Genomic DNA, 17,378 nt, shown 5'->3' with positions numbered 1-17,378 from the left:
GGCATGACAAAGCCCTATACCATGGTTAACAGTGCAGGGGAAAAAATACAAAGATAATTTTTCTCCATCTCTCATAATCCTAGTACTTTCACACAACAAAATAGCTAGCTCGTGGAATTCACAAACACAATATATAACAGCAACCATTTAGATGCTTTAAAAACTATACAAACAGAGGGGCCTATCCATGTCCATTATCCATTGTACATAAATCAAACCTCCATGTTCAGATGCAGCAAGCATGCCTCTAAATACCAGATGTTGAGGACAAGTAACAGGGGAGGTCTCTTCCCCCTCTGCTGCGATTGTAAGCCTGCCAGACTGCATGGCCCTTAGGTGTGATGCAGCAGGAGTCGCCTTGTGTCCTTACGACTGATACAGCCATTCATTCAGAAAGGGTTTCCTCTTCCTGTCCGCCCACCCCACCCCCGTCCCCATCTCCTTTATCCCGCCTTTCTCTGAGCCCAGGCAAGTCTTCCCAAATGTATGTGTAATCGGGGAGGAAAAAATGTAAGCTAAAATGAAAAGTTGCCAAGGGGGACGAATAGATAGAGGCGGGGGGTGAGGCGGGGCCACGTGACGGAGCAACAGAGGCCTAGTTAGCGTGAGCTGTCACTACGAATCGAGGTCAGCTCATCTCAAGCTCACTCCTAATGATCTTGGGGAAGAGGACGAGGGGGGAGGGGGGGGAAACAGCAGACAAAGGAGGACCTGACCACAATAGCTGCCCAATAGGTACCGCTACTCTGACGGGGAGGCTTTCAGCACTCCTGGTCTCCCAAGACCCCTGTGCTGCATGAGAGTTGATTTGCTTCTCTTGTACGGCTGAAGGGACCTGAGGAAGCCTCCCTGAGGATCTTTGTTTTTCCGCAATTTGAAAGAGACACAAGGAATCCAATTATGGCTCTGCTACTGGCAGGACATGGAGGCCCAGCCCAGCCCAAACCAGCCTGGCTGCTCATTTTCTCCAGAAGCAAGACCGGAAATGGGATTAACTAGAGGCGAGCAAGAGCAGCAAGACATGTCAGGGCAGAGAGGGCTTGAATTTGGAACGCCATGGCTGGGGTCCAGCCTAGTGAACAGGTCTCAGGAGAGGGGCAGCGTCAGCCTCTGGGTTGGCCTCCATGCTGGGAATCTGGACTTCTTCCCAGATCTGGTTAATACAGCAGAACCTGTTTCGTTACAGACACCTAACTCCACCCCCATCTCCAGGTGAACCGCCACTTTCAGACTCCTGACTGAAGGGACCCACCTTGGAATGGCGAATGTGCACTCCAGGTTGGGTTCCTGGTTTGGCCACCCACCGCTCTAGTCCTGTGTGCTCTACTGTTTTTTCCACTCCAATAATACTCTTGTTTACCTTGTGATAGACTTACGATTTATTAAAGGTTATCATAACTTCTTATCAATAAGTTAGCATTAGGATTTATTGCTCACAATGTTCAAGGGGCTCAGCCTCTGGGAATGTTGCATTACAATCCGTTTTGCATTTCTTTTTAATGCTGCCGCCTCACACCTTGGCCCCCTTTGCAAAACAGGTGCAAGGGCCAAACGGAGGTTCAAACCTGAAATATGCTATGGTATCCTGAACATCCACACCAAGGTTATCTCAGTATTCAAGGCAGGTATCACATTCCAGGATTTTGCGTATGTGCTCTTGGAGAATGGGTGCAGAAGTTGAGCTTGGCTGACACTTGAAATGCAGAATGGTGCCTTTCAGTGTTTTCAGCTAACGAGTGAAATCAGAGCTGTGATTGACAAGTGAGTTGCCTGGATACCAGGAATCCCTGCCTCTTCATCCCCTGCACATTTGAGCTCAGATACTCTCTGTTAAGTTACTTTCTGCAGAATCTACCGTTAAAGAATCCCCTCACTTCTAGAGGAGGAGGAGGAGGAGGAGGAGGAGAAGAAGAAGAAGAAGAAGAAGAAGAAGAAGAGCAGGAGGAGGAGGGGCAGCAGCAAACTGAATATTTTGCAAAGAGGCTTAAGCATCTCCACTAAGGACCAGACACTCATAAAGAATGTAATGGATAATTAACTTACAGTTCAACTGTATGAATGTCTACTCAGAAGTAATCTTTTTTTATGTTCAATGGGCCTTAACTCAAGGTAAGTGGGTACAGGATTGCAGTCTGGGATTTCTTGTGGGAAAGGGACGGAGAAGTTCATGATAACAGGGTCTGTTGTGCACACCAACCTGGGAGTAAGCTCACTTGAATATAGTTGGGGTGTGTGCATCTAAACACACAATAATTGGTCCATGTTAAGATCGGCTGAAGCCTTGGAGGTGTACTATTTTCTCTTTTTTTTAGGGGATCACACCTTGGTGGTTCCTGTACTTATGGCCTCTCCAAATCCCAGCTCTCCAGGTCTAGCACATCCAGGAAGCCTGCCTAGTAACTTCTGGCAGGTACAAGGCAACTTGATTGTGCCCTCACATTTGTAGACACCTGTGGCAGCTGTTGCCTGCCCGAAAGAAAGTCTTGGGTTTGCTTGGCACGTTTTTCTGCATTCTCTAGTGACATTATAGAAAGTTCAAATATGGGATGCAGTCAGTGTGGGGAGAATTTCTGTACTGGCTTCATTTTGCACCCCCACAGGACATTGCTTTTTTTGAAGTGTGCATGCCTACACAAAATGTAAAAGTGTGGATGCAACATACGGGTACTTGGAAACATGCAGGTATTCTCTTTTTTTTAGGGGATGGGACAAAACATGCATAATTTTGGTGAAAAGAGGCAAAATTTTATGCCACAAAGTACAAATGTGATGCCTATAAGTAAAAAAGCACTGTGGTCTTTTTCAGCCATTTTATATCTTCTTCTGTATGTTCACAACAGCAATGTGAGGCATGTTCATCTGAGAGTTGGACCAAGGCAGGAGGTGACCAAAACCACAGATATGGGGCAAGCACATATTAAACAGAGCAAGCCTTTTGTAGCCTAGAACTATGGGGAAAATTTCACCTGCTGATATTCTGTCTGTTGGACACCTTGTAACTTGTGTGTGACACTTGATTTATTTTTGAGAGCGCCACACCCGCACCTACAACAGTGGATACAAATTTGCACGTGACATAAACTGTTCGCAAATTGTATGCAAAATTATTTCTTCACTGGTAAGTGCAGGAGAAAGCACTTAGTCTAGGTACAGTGCACCAGGCTCAGAAAATCTTGTTGGTACCCCTGGCTAGATGGACGAACGAACCGACCCAGAATAATATAAGGCCGCTTCCAAGTTCCTTAAAAAATGCAGATTTGGTCATTTCATACAAGAAGTTGCAAATACATTTCATGCAGGGGTTCTGTTCCTGGCCCCCATGTGCGTCAGTTGAATGTCCCCGTTCTGCCTTCTTCCAGGTCCAAAAGGACCCGCACATTGGTGATTATGCGTCAACTGGATGTGCCTAAAAATGGTTGCCACCTAACCTTGAATTCCACAAGTATCCCACAATATTTATCTTTAGAGAGCCAGCCTCCAAACCTTGATGAGAAAGCCTCCACATCACCAACTGAATTTCTTTTACCTATACAGGTGACATCTGAAATGCAGCTTTACTGCTTCCAATGCTTCACCCACAACTGAAATTCAGCAACAACTTGGCTCCCTGACATTTTGATAAAGGTTTCCGGCATTCTGCAGACCTAGAGACTGCCTGTGTTTCTGCGGTTCAGACTAGCGATTCACATAGTTTTACCTTTTGTCAACCTCTCATATGCTTTCCCTTCGGAGACAGACAGGCCGGTGCATCGTTGCAACGTTCGTTTTAAAAGGCCGTGAAATATGGGCTGCCAAGGACAGAAGCTGATGGGAAGTGAAAAGGTGCGCGGAAAGGAAGAGACAAGACAAAAGGCAGCTGGGAGAAGGAAGAGAGCAAGTGTGACACAGAAAAGGTAAACGAGGAAGTTGAAAGGGAAGAGGAACTGAAAGGTAGCAGAGGGTCAGGCAAAACAACAGCGGTGAGCAGGAGATGGAGGGGACCACCTGACACATCCTCTTCTAATACTGTTTCTTCCTTGCAGTATTTTCTTCCTAGGAATGTGCAAAACCTGTCCTGTTGTTTTCGTAGATATTTATACCTTCCTGTATGCAAGCACAGCATGTTTGCCAGTCAGCTGCTACAGCAGGGGTGCAATTGTTCTGGGGTTTTGTTTGTTTGTTTGTTGTAAAATGGATCCCAACCACGGTAATGGACTACTTGTATAATCATATCCAAAATAGGCTTAAAGGGGCATTACAGTCCCCATTCAAAACTGCAGATGGAATTACAATGCCTGTCCTTGCTTTATACTGTAGCCACAGTCCAGTAACACCATTTCACATACTTTGCAAGGTTGAAAGGCCCATTGTTTGATATACTCATGACTGAATAGCAAAATGCAGAGAATTTATTGTTTTCCTCATGCTGGTGATGGTATATAAAACTCTAAAAAACGTGGGACCTGGTTACCTGTGAGAAGAAATAGCTCATCTTCAAGACTGGCTTGCTTGGTGTAAAGGTAAAGGTAAAGGTAAAGGTAAAGAGACCCCTGACCATTAGGTCCAGTCGTGGCTGACTCTGGGGTTGCGGCGCTCATCTCACTTGATTGGCCAAGGGAGCCAGTGTTCAGCTTCCGGGTCATGTGGCCAGCATGACTAAGCCACTTCTGGCGAACCAGAGCAGCGCACGGAAATGCTGTTTACCTTCCGGCTGGAGCAGTACCTATTTATCTACTTGCACTTTGACATGCTTTCGAACTGCTAGGTTGGCAGGAGCAGGGACTGAGCAACGGGAGCTCACCCCGTTGCGGGGATTCGAACCGCCAACCTTCTGATCGGCAAGTCCTAGGCTCAGTGGTTTAGACCACAGTGCCACCCATGTCCCTTTTTGCTTGGTGTAGCCACCTGTTAAACTGAGGTTTGTTTGGTTGGGGAGAGCCTTCCTGGTGGTGGCGCCCCTGCTTTGGAACTCCCTCCCCTTAGATATGACTGAATTTCCAGCACCAGCTAAAAGACCTGGTTCCTTGTTCAGAGCCTTTGCTGGAGTCAGATTGGATGTTTATTGACTGTAATTTATCTCCCTTTGTTTTGTGATGTTGCTTTTATGTGTATTTAGGAAAGTTGCTTGTTTGCTGCTATTGTAACCCAATTTTGCATTATGTTTCCTGAGATCAAGGAGTAGTTTTTCAGCTATGTTTGGATGCAACCAGACACAATTTTGAACAAAAATGGCAGGCCAAACTATTCAAAACTGCAGCAATTTTGTATGGAGTTTCCTGAGATCAAGGAGACCTGGAGTACTGTGTCCAGTTCTGGGCACCACGGTTCAAGAAGGACACTGACAAACTGGAACGTGTCCAGAGGAGGGCAACCAAAATGGTCAAAGGCCTGGAAACGATGCCTTATGAGGAACGGCTAAGGGAGCTGGGCATGTTTAGCCTGAAGAAGAGGAGGTTAAGGGGTGATATGATAGCCATGTTCAAATATATAAAAGGATGCCATATAGAGGAGGGAGAAAGGTTGTTTTCTGCTGCTCCAGAGAAGCGGACATGGAGCAATGGATCCAAACTACAAGAAAGAAGATTCCACCTAAACATTAGGAAGAACTTCCTGACAGTAAGAGCTGTTCGACAGTGGGATTTGCTGCCAAGGAGTGTGGTGGAGTCTCCGTCTTTGGAGGTCTTTAAGCAGAGGCTTGACAACCAGATGTCAGGAGTGCTCTGATGGTGTTTCCTGCTTGGCAGGGGGTTGGACTCGATGGCCCTTGTGGTCTATTCCAACTCTATGATTCTATGATTCTAGGTTTTTGTTCGTCTTTGAATACAACTGGATGCCAGACTTTCTAAATTGCACTGATTTTAACCACTTATTTTAAAACTGCACTGTTTGCTGTTGTTGTTTTTATTGCTGTTTTTGGTTTCTTACAGTTCCTGAGCAACACTGAGTATGAGGCCGCTAGTATAATTTTACTGTTATCCTGGAATTACGATTGCAATGAACAGGATAGAAAGGTTATATATAATATAGTGCTAGTATTAACACAGATCAAACTGTCATTCAAAAAAAAAAAAAAAAGGAGAAGAAATTTGGGCCTATGATATGCACAGTGAGTGCAGAGCAAATCTACTCTATTTATAGTGATGGTCAAGTGTTGGTAACAACTGTCAATAAATAGTCAAATTTACTGTAGAGTCACTAAAAGTATGTAGGGTGGCTTGCATCTCAAGGCCTACTCGCGCATATCTGACGTGCAAAAACACAAGACCACCTGTCAGGGGTTCAGGGACAGAGGCACAGGTGAGGGAGGAGACGGAGAGCGAGGGGGAGGAATCCCGAGACAGCAAGGAAGAGGATGACAATGAGTTGAGGGATTCCATGAGCCTTTCAAGTGATTCGGAGGATTCCCAGAGGGGGGCGCCTGTGGTCAGGTCGAGGGGAGTCACAGGGGAGACCCGTCAGGAGCAGGGGACCAGCAGGGGAACCCAGAGTGGGAGCTGGGAGTCGGGACCGGCTTCCACGCCAGAGCGCAGTGAAGGGGGTGGAGATTCCACAGTGACAGGAGGAGCAAGTCCGAAAGCAGAGAGGGAGGTGAGATCGGAGCAAGACATCCTCCCGGAAGGGGAGGGGAGTAGTGCAGGGAGTAGTGTAACTGTCAAGAGGAAAGTTAGAGGCTGCGAACGCGCGCCAAGTTCAAATGTGGAGGCGCGCGGAAGTACAGGGAGCCCGGGGGAGGAGCCAGGTCCCAAAGCACGCAGGAGGGGGGAAGAGCTGTCTGGGGATTCCGCGTCAGGGGAATCCAGGAGGGGCGAAACCCCAGGGGGCAGGAAGACCCTGCGGAAAAGGAAAGAAAGGAAGAGGTGGAGCAGCACAGCCCTCTTAAACTGGTGCAGAGGAGGGACTGACTCAGAGGGGACTTCAGCGGTCTAAGCGTAACAGACGTGGGGCTGCGCGCCTCGGCTGTGGAGCGAACAATGTACTGCAATAAACATCTTTGTATATAAACTGGACTTGGCGTTGGTCTCTTGTGAGCTGGGACCTGAGGCAGCCCTGACACCACCGTATCAAATAGACCAGAATCTCTGCTTACACGACACGTGCAACTGATTTCTCTGTGCAACATACTGCATTAACGTCAGCTGCTGTTGTGGTTCCAACAGAAATGTCCATAACACTCATCCACGAAAGCAAAAATGCGTATTTTATTTTTGCTCTGGAAACGGGAGATCACAGAGATTTGCAGTATCCCTACATTTCCCTACAATGTGCTTTAGAACTGCGCCATTATATGAGGTGTAGGAAAAGCTGATGTTTGGAGACAGCCACAGAATCCAAGAAACTGCTCTTCATTTTTGCATTAGGCTTGATGCTCAGAGGTCCCCCTGCCAAAGCCTCACACTGAAACGCCTGCTCCTCTTGACCCATGTGGCTGTTGACATATCCAACTCCTGTGGCCCTCCAGACTAAGGGCTCATCCACACAAATCTTTCTTGCCCTGCACTTTCTAGGCACATGGCTGCACTTTCCCAGTTTCACATCTGAGCACCTTGCTGTTGTTCTGTTTTCCCCTCAAAAACCCACTTTTCAATGCTGAACTGGAACAAACGGCAATTTGGGTTTCCTGCAGATTGCTGTTTGCTCTGATTTAGAATTAAGGTGCGAGTTTTCATGGAGGAAGCACTGGGGCATCCCCTCCCCCCAAAAAAACCCTACCAGGACAGGGAGCTTTAAATAACAGACCTCTGCCTAGAAACAATGAGCAAAGATAAGTGTGTAACACCTGCCTCTTATGATATCTCCTCTCTGCCAGTACAAGGCATTTGCAAGATTTGGTATCTCTGCAACAAGAAGTCCAAGTCCACTTGGATTTGCGGGGTGGAGGAGAAAAAAGTGTGATGTAAGAAAAACCAAGAACAGCAAGAAGACGAGAGAAAGAGTTGCCAAGAGAGTTGGTGTAGTATAATGCCTAAGAGACTGAGCTATGAATCTGAAAGCTCCCAGTTCGAATCTTACATCTTCCATGAAGTTATACTCCTAGGCAAGCCACCCTGTTCTTACTTAGCCTCAGCCTCCCGCATCTATTGTGTGGAGGATAATACCATATTGGCCTGAATATAAGCCTCACTTTTTCCCCCCAAATTCTAACTGTGAAAAGTTAAAATGATGCTTAACTTCACGACCTTACAAAAACGGACTTTTACAATATTGCTACTGAAATAGACAGGTGTAAGTGACTGCGGAATTTCAAGGGACCGGCTTATATCCGGGTATTGTCTTTTTCTCTTTCCCCCCCATGAATTTTAAGGGTGCGGCTAATATTCGGGCCAATACGGTAACATTGACTTATCTTATGGAGGTGTTGTAAGAATTACAGCTAGATAATGTATGGAAAGTCCTTTACAAATATTAAGTATGATGGTGATACTTTAGGGTGGTGTGAGACTCTAAAGGGCAAATACCAGCAGAGCCGGCCCAATATACTTTGGTGTTTGAGTCATTACTTGAACAGAAACACCACACAAGACCGGGGAGACAAAACAGAGGTGGCAAGGCAAAGAATGGGGCTCCCCCAAAAGCACTCCTCACCTGACTGACTGGTGCTAACATTGATGGCGGCGAACTGTGGAGCATCTGGGCTGAGCTCCGTCACAAGGTTGACTGCCTGGATCTCAAAGGTGTACTGCACGCGGGTCAGGAGGTTGGAGACTTGCACCCGGCTCTCTGTCAGCCCCACCTGGCGTGGCTCGAACTGGACGCTGTCCCCGCAACGAACACAAGGCCCCGGGGAGCCTGTCGGGCACACCTTGCAGATGACGTTGAAGAAAACATCCTTTCGGCCACCCAAGTCCCTTGGGAGGCGCCAGGTCAGGAGGACGTTGGATCCAATGATCTCATAGCTGAGGTCACGAGGGGCAGATGGGGTGCCTGCAAGGAACGCAGAGAGGGAGACCCTGAGAACTGAGGAGAAACTCTTCCCCCTTAAAATAACGCAAAAAGGCAGCTGCAGTGTTTCAGAGGGTTCACAATGCACTTCAAGAAATAAAGGGGAAAGTCTTTACACTTCTTAATACTACAGTAGAACCTTGGTTGTCGAATGCTTTGGAAGTTGAACGTTTCGGCTTTCGAACGTCAACAACCTGGAAGTGAATACTTCTGTTTTCAAACGCAACTCGTAAGTCAAACGGCTTCCGAGGCGCGTTTCTCCATTTTTTCAATGGATTTTGCCAACTGGCAATTTCACCTCGGTTGTCGAACATTTCAGAAGTCGATCGGTCCTCCGGAATGGATTATGTTTGACAACTGAGGTTCCACTGTAATTGCTTAGGACAAAACTTTATGGTGCGCCTAGCCAAAGCAGACTCTCTACATGTGAGGATTTTATTTTATTTTATTTTATTTATTGTTGTTGTTGTTGTTGTTGTTGTTGTTGTTGTTGTTATTTTGTGGAGGGGTGTGTGCTAAAAATTGTGGGCCTTGGCCAGCAGCCTCCTGGACAATTTCTGCTGCTAATGATAAGCCTCTTCCCCTCAAAACTGCCTTTCCCCTTTTAAAGGTAAAGGGACCCCTGATCATTAGGTTCAGTCGTGGCCGACTCTGGGGTTGCAGAGCTCATCTCGCTTTACTGGCCAAAGGAGCTGGCATACAGCTTCCGGGTCATGTGGCCAGCATGACTAAGCCGCTTCTGGCGAACCAGAGCAGCGCCGGAGTGGTGCCTATTTATCTACTTGCACTTTGACCATGCTTTCGAACTGCTAGGTGGGCAGGAGCTGGGACTGAGCAATGGGAGCTCAACCCATCGCAGGGATTTGAACCACCGACCTTCTGAATTGGCAAGTCCTAGGCTCTGTGGTTTAATCCACAGCGCAAATGCAGCAGTGGGACATTTCAGACCAATACTACAACTATTCCTATAGAGAGAGATGGGTGTAGACACACCTTGTATTTCCACTAGAGCAGGAAAGGAAGGCTGGGGAATAGGGCTATGCTATACCGGTATTGAAATAACATTGTGATAAGTGTTTCAACAAGGCAATATACCGGTGAACAAAAGGTGGAGATTTGACAAGTTCCCAGGGGATAGCTCAGCTGAACCAATACTTTACAGATAATTTGCAGATAAATTGCTGATAATTTGCAGGCACCTTGTCGCTAGCTTTGTTGGCTCTCTCCCTCCTTCCTCCTAACCGATAAGAAATAACAATAAGCCCTCACAGAAATCAGCAAACTCTTTCAGCTTCACCAGTATCTTTCCACTTAGAGCTCAGCTAATTTTGCAGAGCCTGCTAACAATCCAGTAGGAACCCCCCATGGCTAATAATCAAAGAGGCAAAGTAAACAAAGCAAAGTAAACAAGGAACTGGAAAGCACTTCTTTCTTCCTTCATACTCACCTCCACCAGTGGAAAAAAAGAGGGGGGGTATTTTTATTTTCTGGTGGTCTTTATGTTGTTGGTTCACCCTAAATAGCTTTCCTCTATATTAAAAAAGGTTAATTTTTTTTATTTAAAGGAGTATCTTTTTGCTTGCTTGCCCTCCCTCCCTCTGATAAAAAGGGAAAGATTGATAGGATGAGGGCTTTGGTGGGGGGGGCGCTTCTGGGGGGGGGATGGAGGGGAGAAGATTTAGCTTGCTGCCTTATGCTGAAATGGGAGTTTGGGCACTATGTGAGAATGATGGGGAGGGTGTTTTTCGGTAAGCAGTGCAACCAAATGCATGTCTACTCACAAGCAACCCTTAGTGAATTCAATGAGGCTTACTCCCAGGAAAGTAGAAGTTTAGTTGAACTCAGTGGGACTTATGCATGCACAGGTTGTACTTAGGCCTCTGAGTGAGGAAGCAGATGCAAATTGACTAGTAAATCGCTTAAACTACTCTTAAAGTGGTTGAAAATATATCAAACATTTTAGATGGAAGTTTATTTAATATTTTTATTAAATCTACTCCTCCATTACATTTTAAGGCCCTTCACCACTGCAGGGAGACCCTCTGCCACCACAGATATATATTGTGATATATCGATATAATGTCATGTTTAGCTAGTGATATATTGCGATGTTGAAAACCAGATATCGCCCAGCCCCACTGGGGAACATGGGTGACACTGATGGAGGAAGCTTAGAGCATTTTCCAACAGTGATGTCCAACCAGCTACTCTCCTTGGTGGCCTTTCATGGGTGGGTCGGTGGGTGGAGCAATGGAGAGAGATGACTTCCTAGAAATAGCCCTGGAGCCAGATGAAATTAAGCAGGGGCTGCACCTAGCATTTAGGCTGAAGGGCCCTCTAGTAGCCACAATAATGAAATGAAGCGAAATCTCCATGTAGAGAAGCAGATATCCTTCTGGTTATTCAGAAGGAAAGGCTGTTTCCAATATAGCCTGAGTATCAGTTGCAATACATTCTGCCACGGACAGGCACCATGGCATTCAAAATGAAAAATCCTTCATGGATGATTCTGTGTCTCAAACATTGCCAGATACCTCCCTAAAAGAAGGCAGATAAACAGCAGTGTGGGGAGGGGCGAATCCCAGCAGCTTTCGGATAAGGAATCAGCTACTGTTCTCGGTCACACACAACTGCATCTTCTGTAAAAACGTTTCCCATGTCTGTGAAGGAGTGAGTGAGTCCCAAAGGATGTCCATTGAAATATAGCCCTGAATAGAATTGGACAGGAGCAAGGAAGGACTTGAGGTCATAGCCAGATGGGAAAGGGGCACAGAGGAGCTAAGGGGAAGAAAGCCAGAACAGACCAAATTTGGGGCCAGGACAGAGGGAGAATGCCCAGGAGCTAAAGGGAGGATTGCAGGAAGCAGGGGCCAATGGAAAGAAGGTTTAAAGCAAAGCCACTCGCTCCCAGGTACTTACTGGTACAGGGGGTGTCGGAGGTGTCTGAAGACGAACGGTAGTATCGGGTCAGGCAAGCACATTCACTGGAGCCTGGTGTGGAAGAATAGCTGTGGGCAGGGCAGGGACTGCATGGTGCATCTCCCACCGATGCTTTGAAGGTGCCGACGGTGCAGGCTAAAGATTAAAAAAAGAGGGTGAAAAGGGGATTAAGCTATTAAACTTAAGCAGGTCAACAACCATCTTTCTGTTTCCCAGCCTACCAGCAAGCAAAATTCACCTTACCAATGGATTGGTCACAGGGAGCCCAACTGAACCTCCAGCCTGTCAGTGTTTGACTGGTAGGTCACAGTTAATATATAAAGTCAAGGAAGCTATTAGAGGGAAGGAGACTTCCTTCCAAAAATGGAAGCCTTGTTGAGGTGAGGCAAACAAGGAAGAACAGAAATGCTGCTGAAGAAATGCACATAGACAATAAGGGATGCCTTAATATTTATCTTGATATTACTTACTTAATATTATCATCTGTGCAGAATGTACACCTGGGTTTCCAGTCCTTCACCATATTCCCTATTATATTTGGTATTAAAATGTCTACATGGCCTCCTAACACGGCTGGCCTGTGTATGACTTGAACTCTGAAGTTCCTAGTTAGTTTTCTCTGTCGGAAAAGGCGGAAGCTGGAGTTTCTGTCAAACACACAATATCCTATTGTCTGCATAACCAAAGTTTGCTTTAACAGGATACAGTTAGAGAAAGAGAGACTCTCCTGGCTGCTCTTGTGAAGCTGATTGTGATGACATTTTTTAAAAGAGCTTTCTTTCCTTAGGTCAAGTACTGAGCTAAGGTGCATTTGGAGAGAAGCAATGTGAAGCTAGGCAATTGCCGTAAAACTAGTTTTTCAGCTATTTAAATAGTTTTGAAACACTTTCACTTCATCGTCCTATTAAAATGTAAAGGTACCCATCAGCAGAATGTATTGTTCAGGCTTTTTGCTGAAGAACACATCTCCTCTTTATTTGAAAGCTAGTCTCCTCTGAGTTTATTGTTTGTTCCCAGCAAGCTCACGTAGGGTAATTTTAATATGTAACCTGAAAGCTGACTCATGTCTTCCAAACCAGGATATATATCTAAGCACTCCATGCCAGAAACATGGGGAGCTGTGCACTGTATTCCTCAGCAATGTAGCCCATAAGGCAAACACAGCTTTAACTAATCACCAGAAGTCTCTACCTGTATGCTTGCTTGTGCATATGTCTTCCCGTAAGTAGGGACACTGTTGCAAGTTCAGCAACCTGAAACAACCTACACCAGGGTTTCCCAAACGCCAGCTGTTGTTGGACTACAACTCTCATCATCCCTAGCTATCAGGATCAGTGGCCAAGGATGATGGGAACTATAATCCAACTACAGCTGGAGACCCAAGTTTGGGAAACCCTGTCCTACACTGAGAGAGCATCCCATTCCTTTCTGACAATAAGTATCCAACGGCACACCTATAATCTGTTAACATCTGCATATGCTGTGCACATGCAGGATTGAACATCACCATGTCCTAAAATAAGTAAGATGCAGGAAAAGATTATGCAATGTGAAATATTTATCTAATGTGCAATAAATTCTCCCTCTAATAGTTGTGCCTTCCAAGGTAAGTCCATAATCCTTACTTCTGGATTCATTCTTCTGGTTTCTGGGAACAAGGTTCAAGCTGAATTTCTACCAATTTCCTCAGATGTAAGTCCCACTGACTGTGATCAGATGAGGTTAGTGCCTGTAAGACTGCACAGCCTAGAACTTAGATTTTGTGGGGCAGATTTTCCTTCATCACTATATGATGTTGCTTTTTTATTCTTAAAAAATTTTTTTAATTAGTTTTTGCTAAATGCAATGTTTTAGGGTGAAAGGAAACCAAATCTAGCCATTCCTGAAAATCACCAATGGGACCAACATTCTGAAGTCCCCAGAATTCAAAAATATCAGTGTTAAATACATTAATTGTGCTGTCAGGAGCTGTCATTGGTTTTGCTCAAGGGGATTCAGAATATGCACTGGAGTTCAGGAGCTCAGGGTGATTTACAGGCAGAAAAATCGTTTTAGCTTTGCAAGGTAAGACAAGGCTCTTCAATATCCCACACTTTTAAGATGGGGTTAATTTCCCTCTTGCCAAAACAAAGCCAGTTTTGCAAACGTTGCTTCAGGCAAAAAGATCAAGCTTTCATCTGTTTTTTTCTTAACTGCTGCATACGTTTTCTTTTTTTAATAACGGGAACATGATTGAGGAGGAGAAGGAGAAAAGACTGGAAGAACAGGAACGCAAAGGAAAACATTTTTCTAGAGTCAGCAGCTAGCAATGCTTCACAAATGCTGTGCCCTATTAAGATGGCAATTTACAGCACAACCAAACAGCTGCCTCCCATGCGCCCAGATGGCACATCACGGAAGAGTCCCAGGACAATGATGTATAATTTTCTCCAGAAGAGCATCACACACACACACACACACACACACACACGCAGTGTTTACATGTCACACTAAAACATGGCTTAGCGCACATGTGAGCAGTCCATGGCCCAACTGGGTGCCTACCACCAATTAAATTCTCTGCCTGAGGGGAAGCATAATTGTGATCGGAGTCACACCAGTGCAGTTTCCTCCCCATGGAAATCATGTTTCTCTCAGCCCACCAAACAGCTGGGAGGAAGGCATGTGGAGAGTAATACTCAAACAGCTGGTTTGCAGGCTGGGGAGAGTATGGATGTGATGGGGAGCAATGGGCATGGAGGGATGACTCTCCCTTGTGCCTTCCTCCCCATTACAATGAAGTCTGTATGTGTAGGAGTGTGTGCTAGGGATAGGAGAAAAAGTCTGTTCAGTTCACATTTCAAGGTTTGCTTATCAAATTTGCAATTTTCAAAACAATATATGAAGTGAAGCACAGATAGCCTTCAAAGTTCAATTTTCTCTGAATTTTGCAATGCAGTTCTCCAGCTAGGTAATGTGTAGAAAAATGCATATGCTACTCTAAAGTGTGCATATATACTGAAACTAGTATATAAAATGCATTGTATTAGGGAATATTGCTTTGGGAAAATGTGTATATTAGACAAAACTGCATCCCAAACTTTTTTTTTTATTAGGAGACTTTAATACTAAAATACTGATGAATTTTCACGCCCACTTTAAACAACAATTTTGCTTTGTAAATTGGAAATGTGAAGAATTGAATTTAAGATTGGCAAAATGGTAATATTGGAGAAACCAAATTTACTCACCCTGGCATGTGTGTGTTATTGGCTCTGCCCATAGCTGGCTTTGGCCACTGGCATGAGTTGCTTCCCACCAACACATGTGGTTCTCCGTGGCAAAAAGGACATCTGGTTTAGCAGACATGCATGTGCAGGGACAAGCTACAATAAGCCTCAGGCTCTCCTCTGGTCAGGGGAAGTTTGGAAGTGTTTGCTTTGCTTTTGGTTACCCATGATTTTTTGGATTGTCTACAGCAACAAACTGTCACTCACACTAACTATGATTAATTTCAGTTGAGTCAACTCCAAGAAGTGGCTTCTAAGGATGGCTTTGTGAAATTAGTCATAGTTAGTGTTAGCCACAATATTAGACCCAGAATAAATTGCGAATAACTAAAGGTGGTGGATGAAGAATGTCAGATAGTTGGGGAGTTTCGACTGTTATTAAACTATTAAGCTGAATTGTCAATGAGTAGGATCTGGTTTTTTGGAGCAGAAAGGGTGTTACAGTTATAGACTGCTGCTGTCGCAGAATATGTCTGCTAATGCAATGGACTGTTTTATCAGTTTAATTATGTTTTGAGTGGTGTTTTGCTGTACTGTAATATGATTTGGTGATGAGCCTTGGCTAGCTAGTACAGATTTCAGATTTGAAGTTCTCAGGGCACCAAAAGAAGAACTAAAATCTCCAGGTGAGAAGCCAGAAATAAGGGAGTAGTTCACTTTCCGCTTGGCTTAAATGGGGCTTCTGCTAATAGCTCTGCACTCTATGCTCACCAATGGCACATACCAGGTGCCAATTCCTTCACCCACCAGGAGAAATTCGGCTACACCTTTACTCCACCAGTCTCTACCCTCTGGTCTTACCAGCTTTGCTCTTTAGCTCCCGTGACAGTACTCTGGTCAGGGGAGAGAAATCCACATGAAGGAGAAACAATGAGAAATGAATAGGATTTGGCAAAGAATCATGACCTTCTTTATTTGATTTATATCCCACCTCACCTTCCAGAAGTTCAAATACTGGGTTCTCCCTGTTTCCATTTTATCCTTTACCCTGACAGGTAAGGTTAAGTTGAGTGTCAGATAGGTTAGGTTGAGTGACTGGCCCAATGACTTTCATGACTGAGTAGGGATTTGAAACTCCAACCACTTCGCTCTCTTTTTAAATTGTATATCCCACTGACCACTCGCTTGGACTCAAAAAGCAGCTTCTATCTAAAAACATGAATAGAATAAAGACTATTCTAGTCAGCTGATCAGATGAATATTCACTGATTAACCATACAAGTTTGGGTCCATTAACAAACTGATTAAATCAACAATGAACAAAAAAATGTGTATGAGCAAACAACAGCTATAAATGGCTTATGGTCAGAGGTGATGGGAACTGCAACAGAAACTGGCCACATCACAGAAAAAGCATCCCCACCCTCTCTCACAAGAATGCCTCTTTTAAAGATTGTGCTTCCCACCTGGAATTTCTGTAAATATTACTATTTACAAATAAAAATCCCAGTCCTTCAAACTAATCATTCAGGGACACCATGTTAGTAATCAGAATGGTTTAATTGATCATCTAAATAATCAACTATGGTTGCAAAGCTAATCCCATTTACCCAAGAGTAAGAACATTGGATTCTACAGGACTTACTTTTGAATAGACATTGTTAGGATTGAGCTGTGAGGCTTCTTAAGCCTAAACATGTTTACTTGGGAGTAAACCCCACAGGACACAATAGGACTTGCTTCTGAGTAAACATGCCTAGGATCACATGGTAAATATTGCAGCCTTAATAAAGCAGATTTAGGTGATGGTGGTGGTGGGGAGCACTTGGAATGTTAAAATCCAGTAGACCAAGACTAAACAAACAGTACAATAAGGCCAACCTTAATTACTCCTTCATAGACATGAAAGTCAACAAACATTTCTAGAAGGTGGAACAGAATCAGCCAAGGGGTTAGGCCTCTCTGGGGAGTGTCAATCACTCAAGGGGAGGGGGCACATGATTTGCTTGCACAAGCTCTCAAACTTTGGAAACTTATAAATATCTAAAGACATCTGGGAGTGAAGCAGATTTTTCTCCCTGTGTTCTTAGGAAGTTCTTCCTAAGATGGAAGTTTCATATAGCCATAGCGTAAAGTTCCAAAGATGAGCAATCATGACAGAAAAGGTCCATGTTTCCATGAGTAAAGGGGCCTTTTCTACAGATCTTGCCATGAGGAGAGAAGTAAGGGAGCAAGTGCTCCTTCAGCGATCACTAACTGATGGCTTTTTGACCTTAGATTCTTAGTGACCATTTTTACTGATGTCACCTC

General features: G+C 44.8%; 1 protein-coding gene across 3 annotated transcripts in view; it reads right to left on the bottom strand.

Annotated features, from left to right (window-relative positions):
• The window catches only part of LOC114587337 (ephrin type-B receptor 5), a 156,848-nt gene that overhangs the window by 33,239 nt on the left and 106,231 nt on the right, over nt 1-17,378 (bottom strand). For all 3 annotated transcript variants that reach the window (XM_077921506.1, XM_077921505.1, XM_028711375.2), the window contains 2 exons: nt 11,839-11,994; nt 8,563-8,901 (listed from right to left, as the gene is read on the bottom strand). In XM_077921506.1, the coding sequence (XP_077777632.1) occupies nt 8,563-8,901; nt 11,839-11,994 (495 nt within the window). The remainder of the gene's footprint in view (nt 1-8,562; nt 8,902-11,838; nt 11,995-17,378) is intronic.

This window comes from Podarcis muralis, chromosome 17 (genome assembly GCF_964188315.1).
Source record: "Podarcis muralis chromosome 17, rPodMur119.hap1.1, whole genome shotgun sequence".
Lineage (NCBI taxonomy): Eukaryota > Metazoa > Chordata > Lepidosauria > Squamata > Lacertidae > Podarcis > Podarcis muralis.
This window is presented reverse-complemented; position numbering and strand designations above follow the sequence as displayed.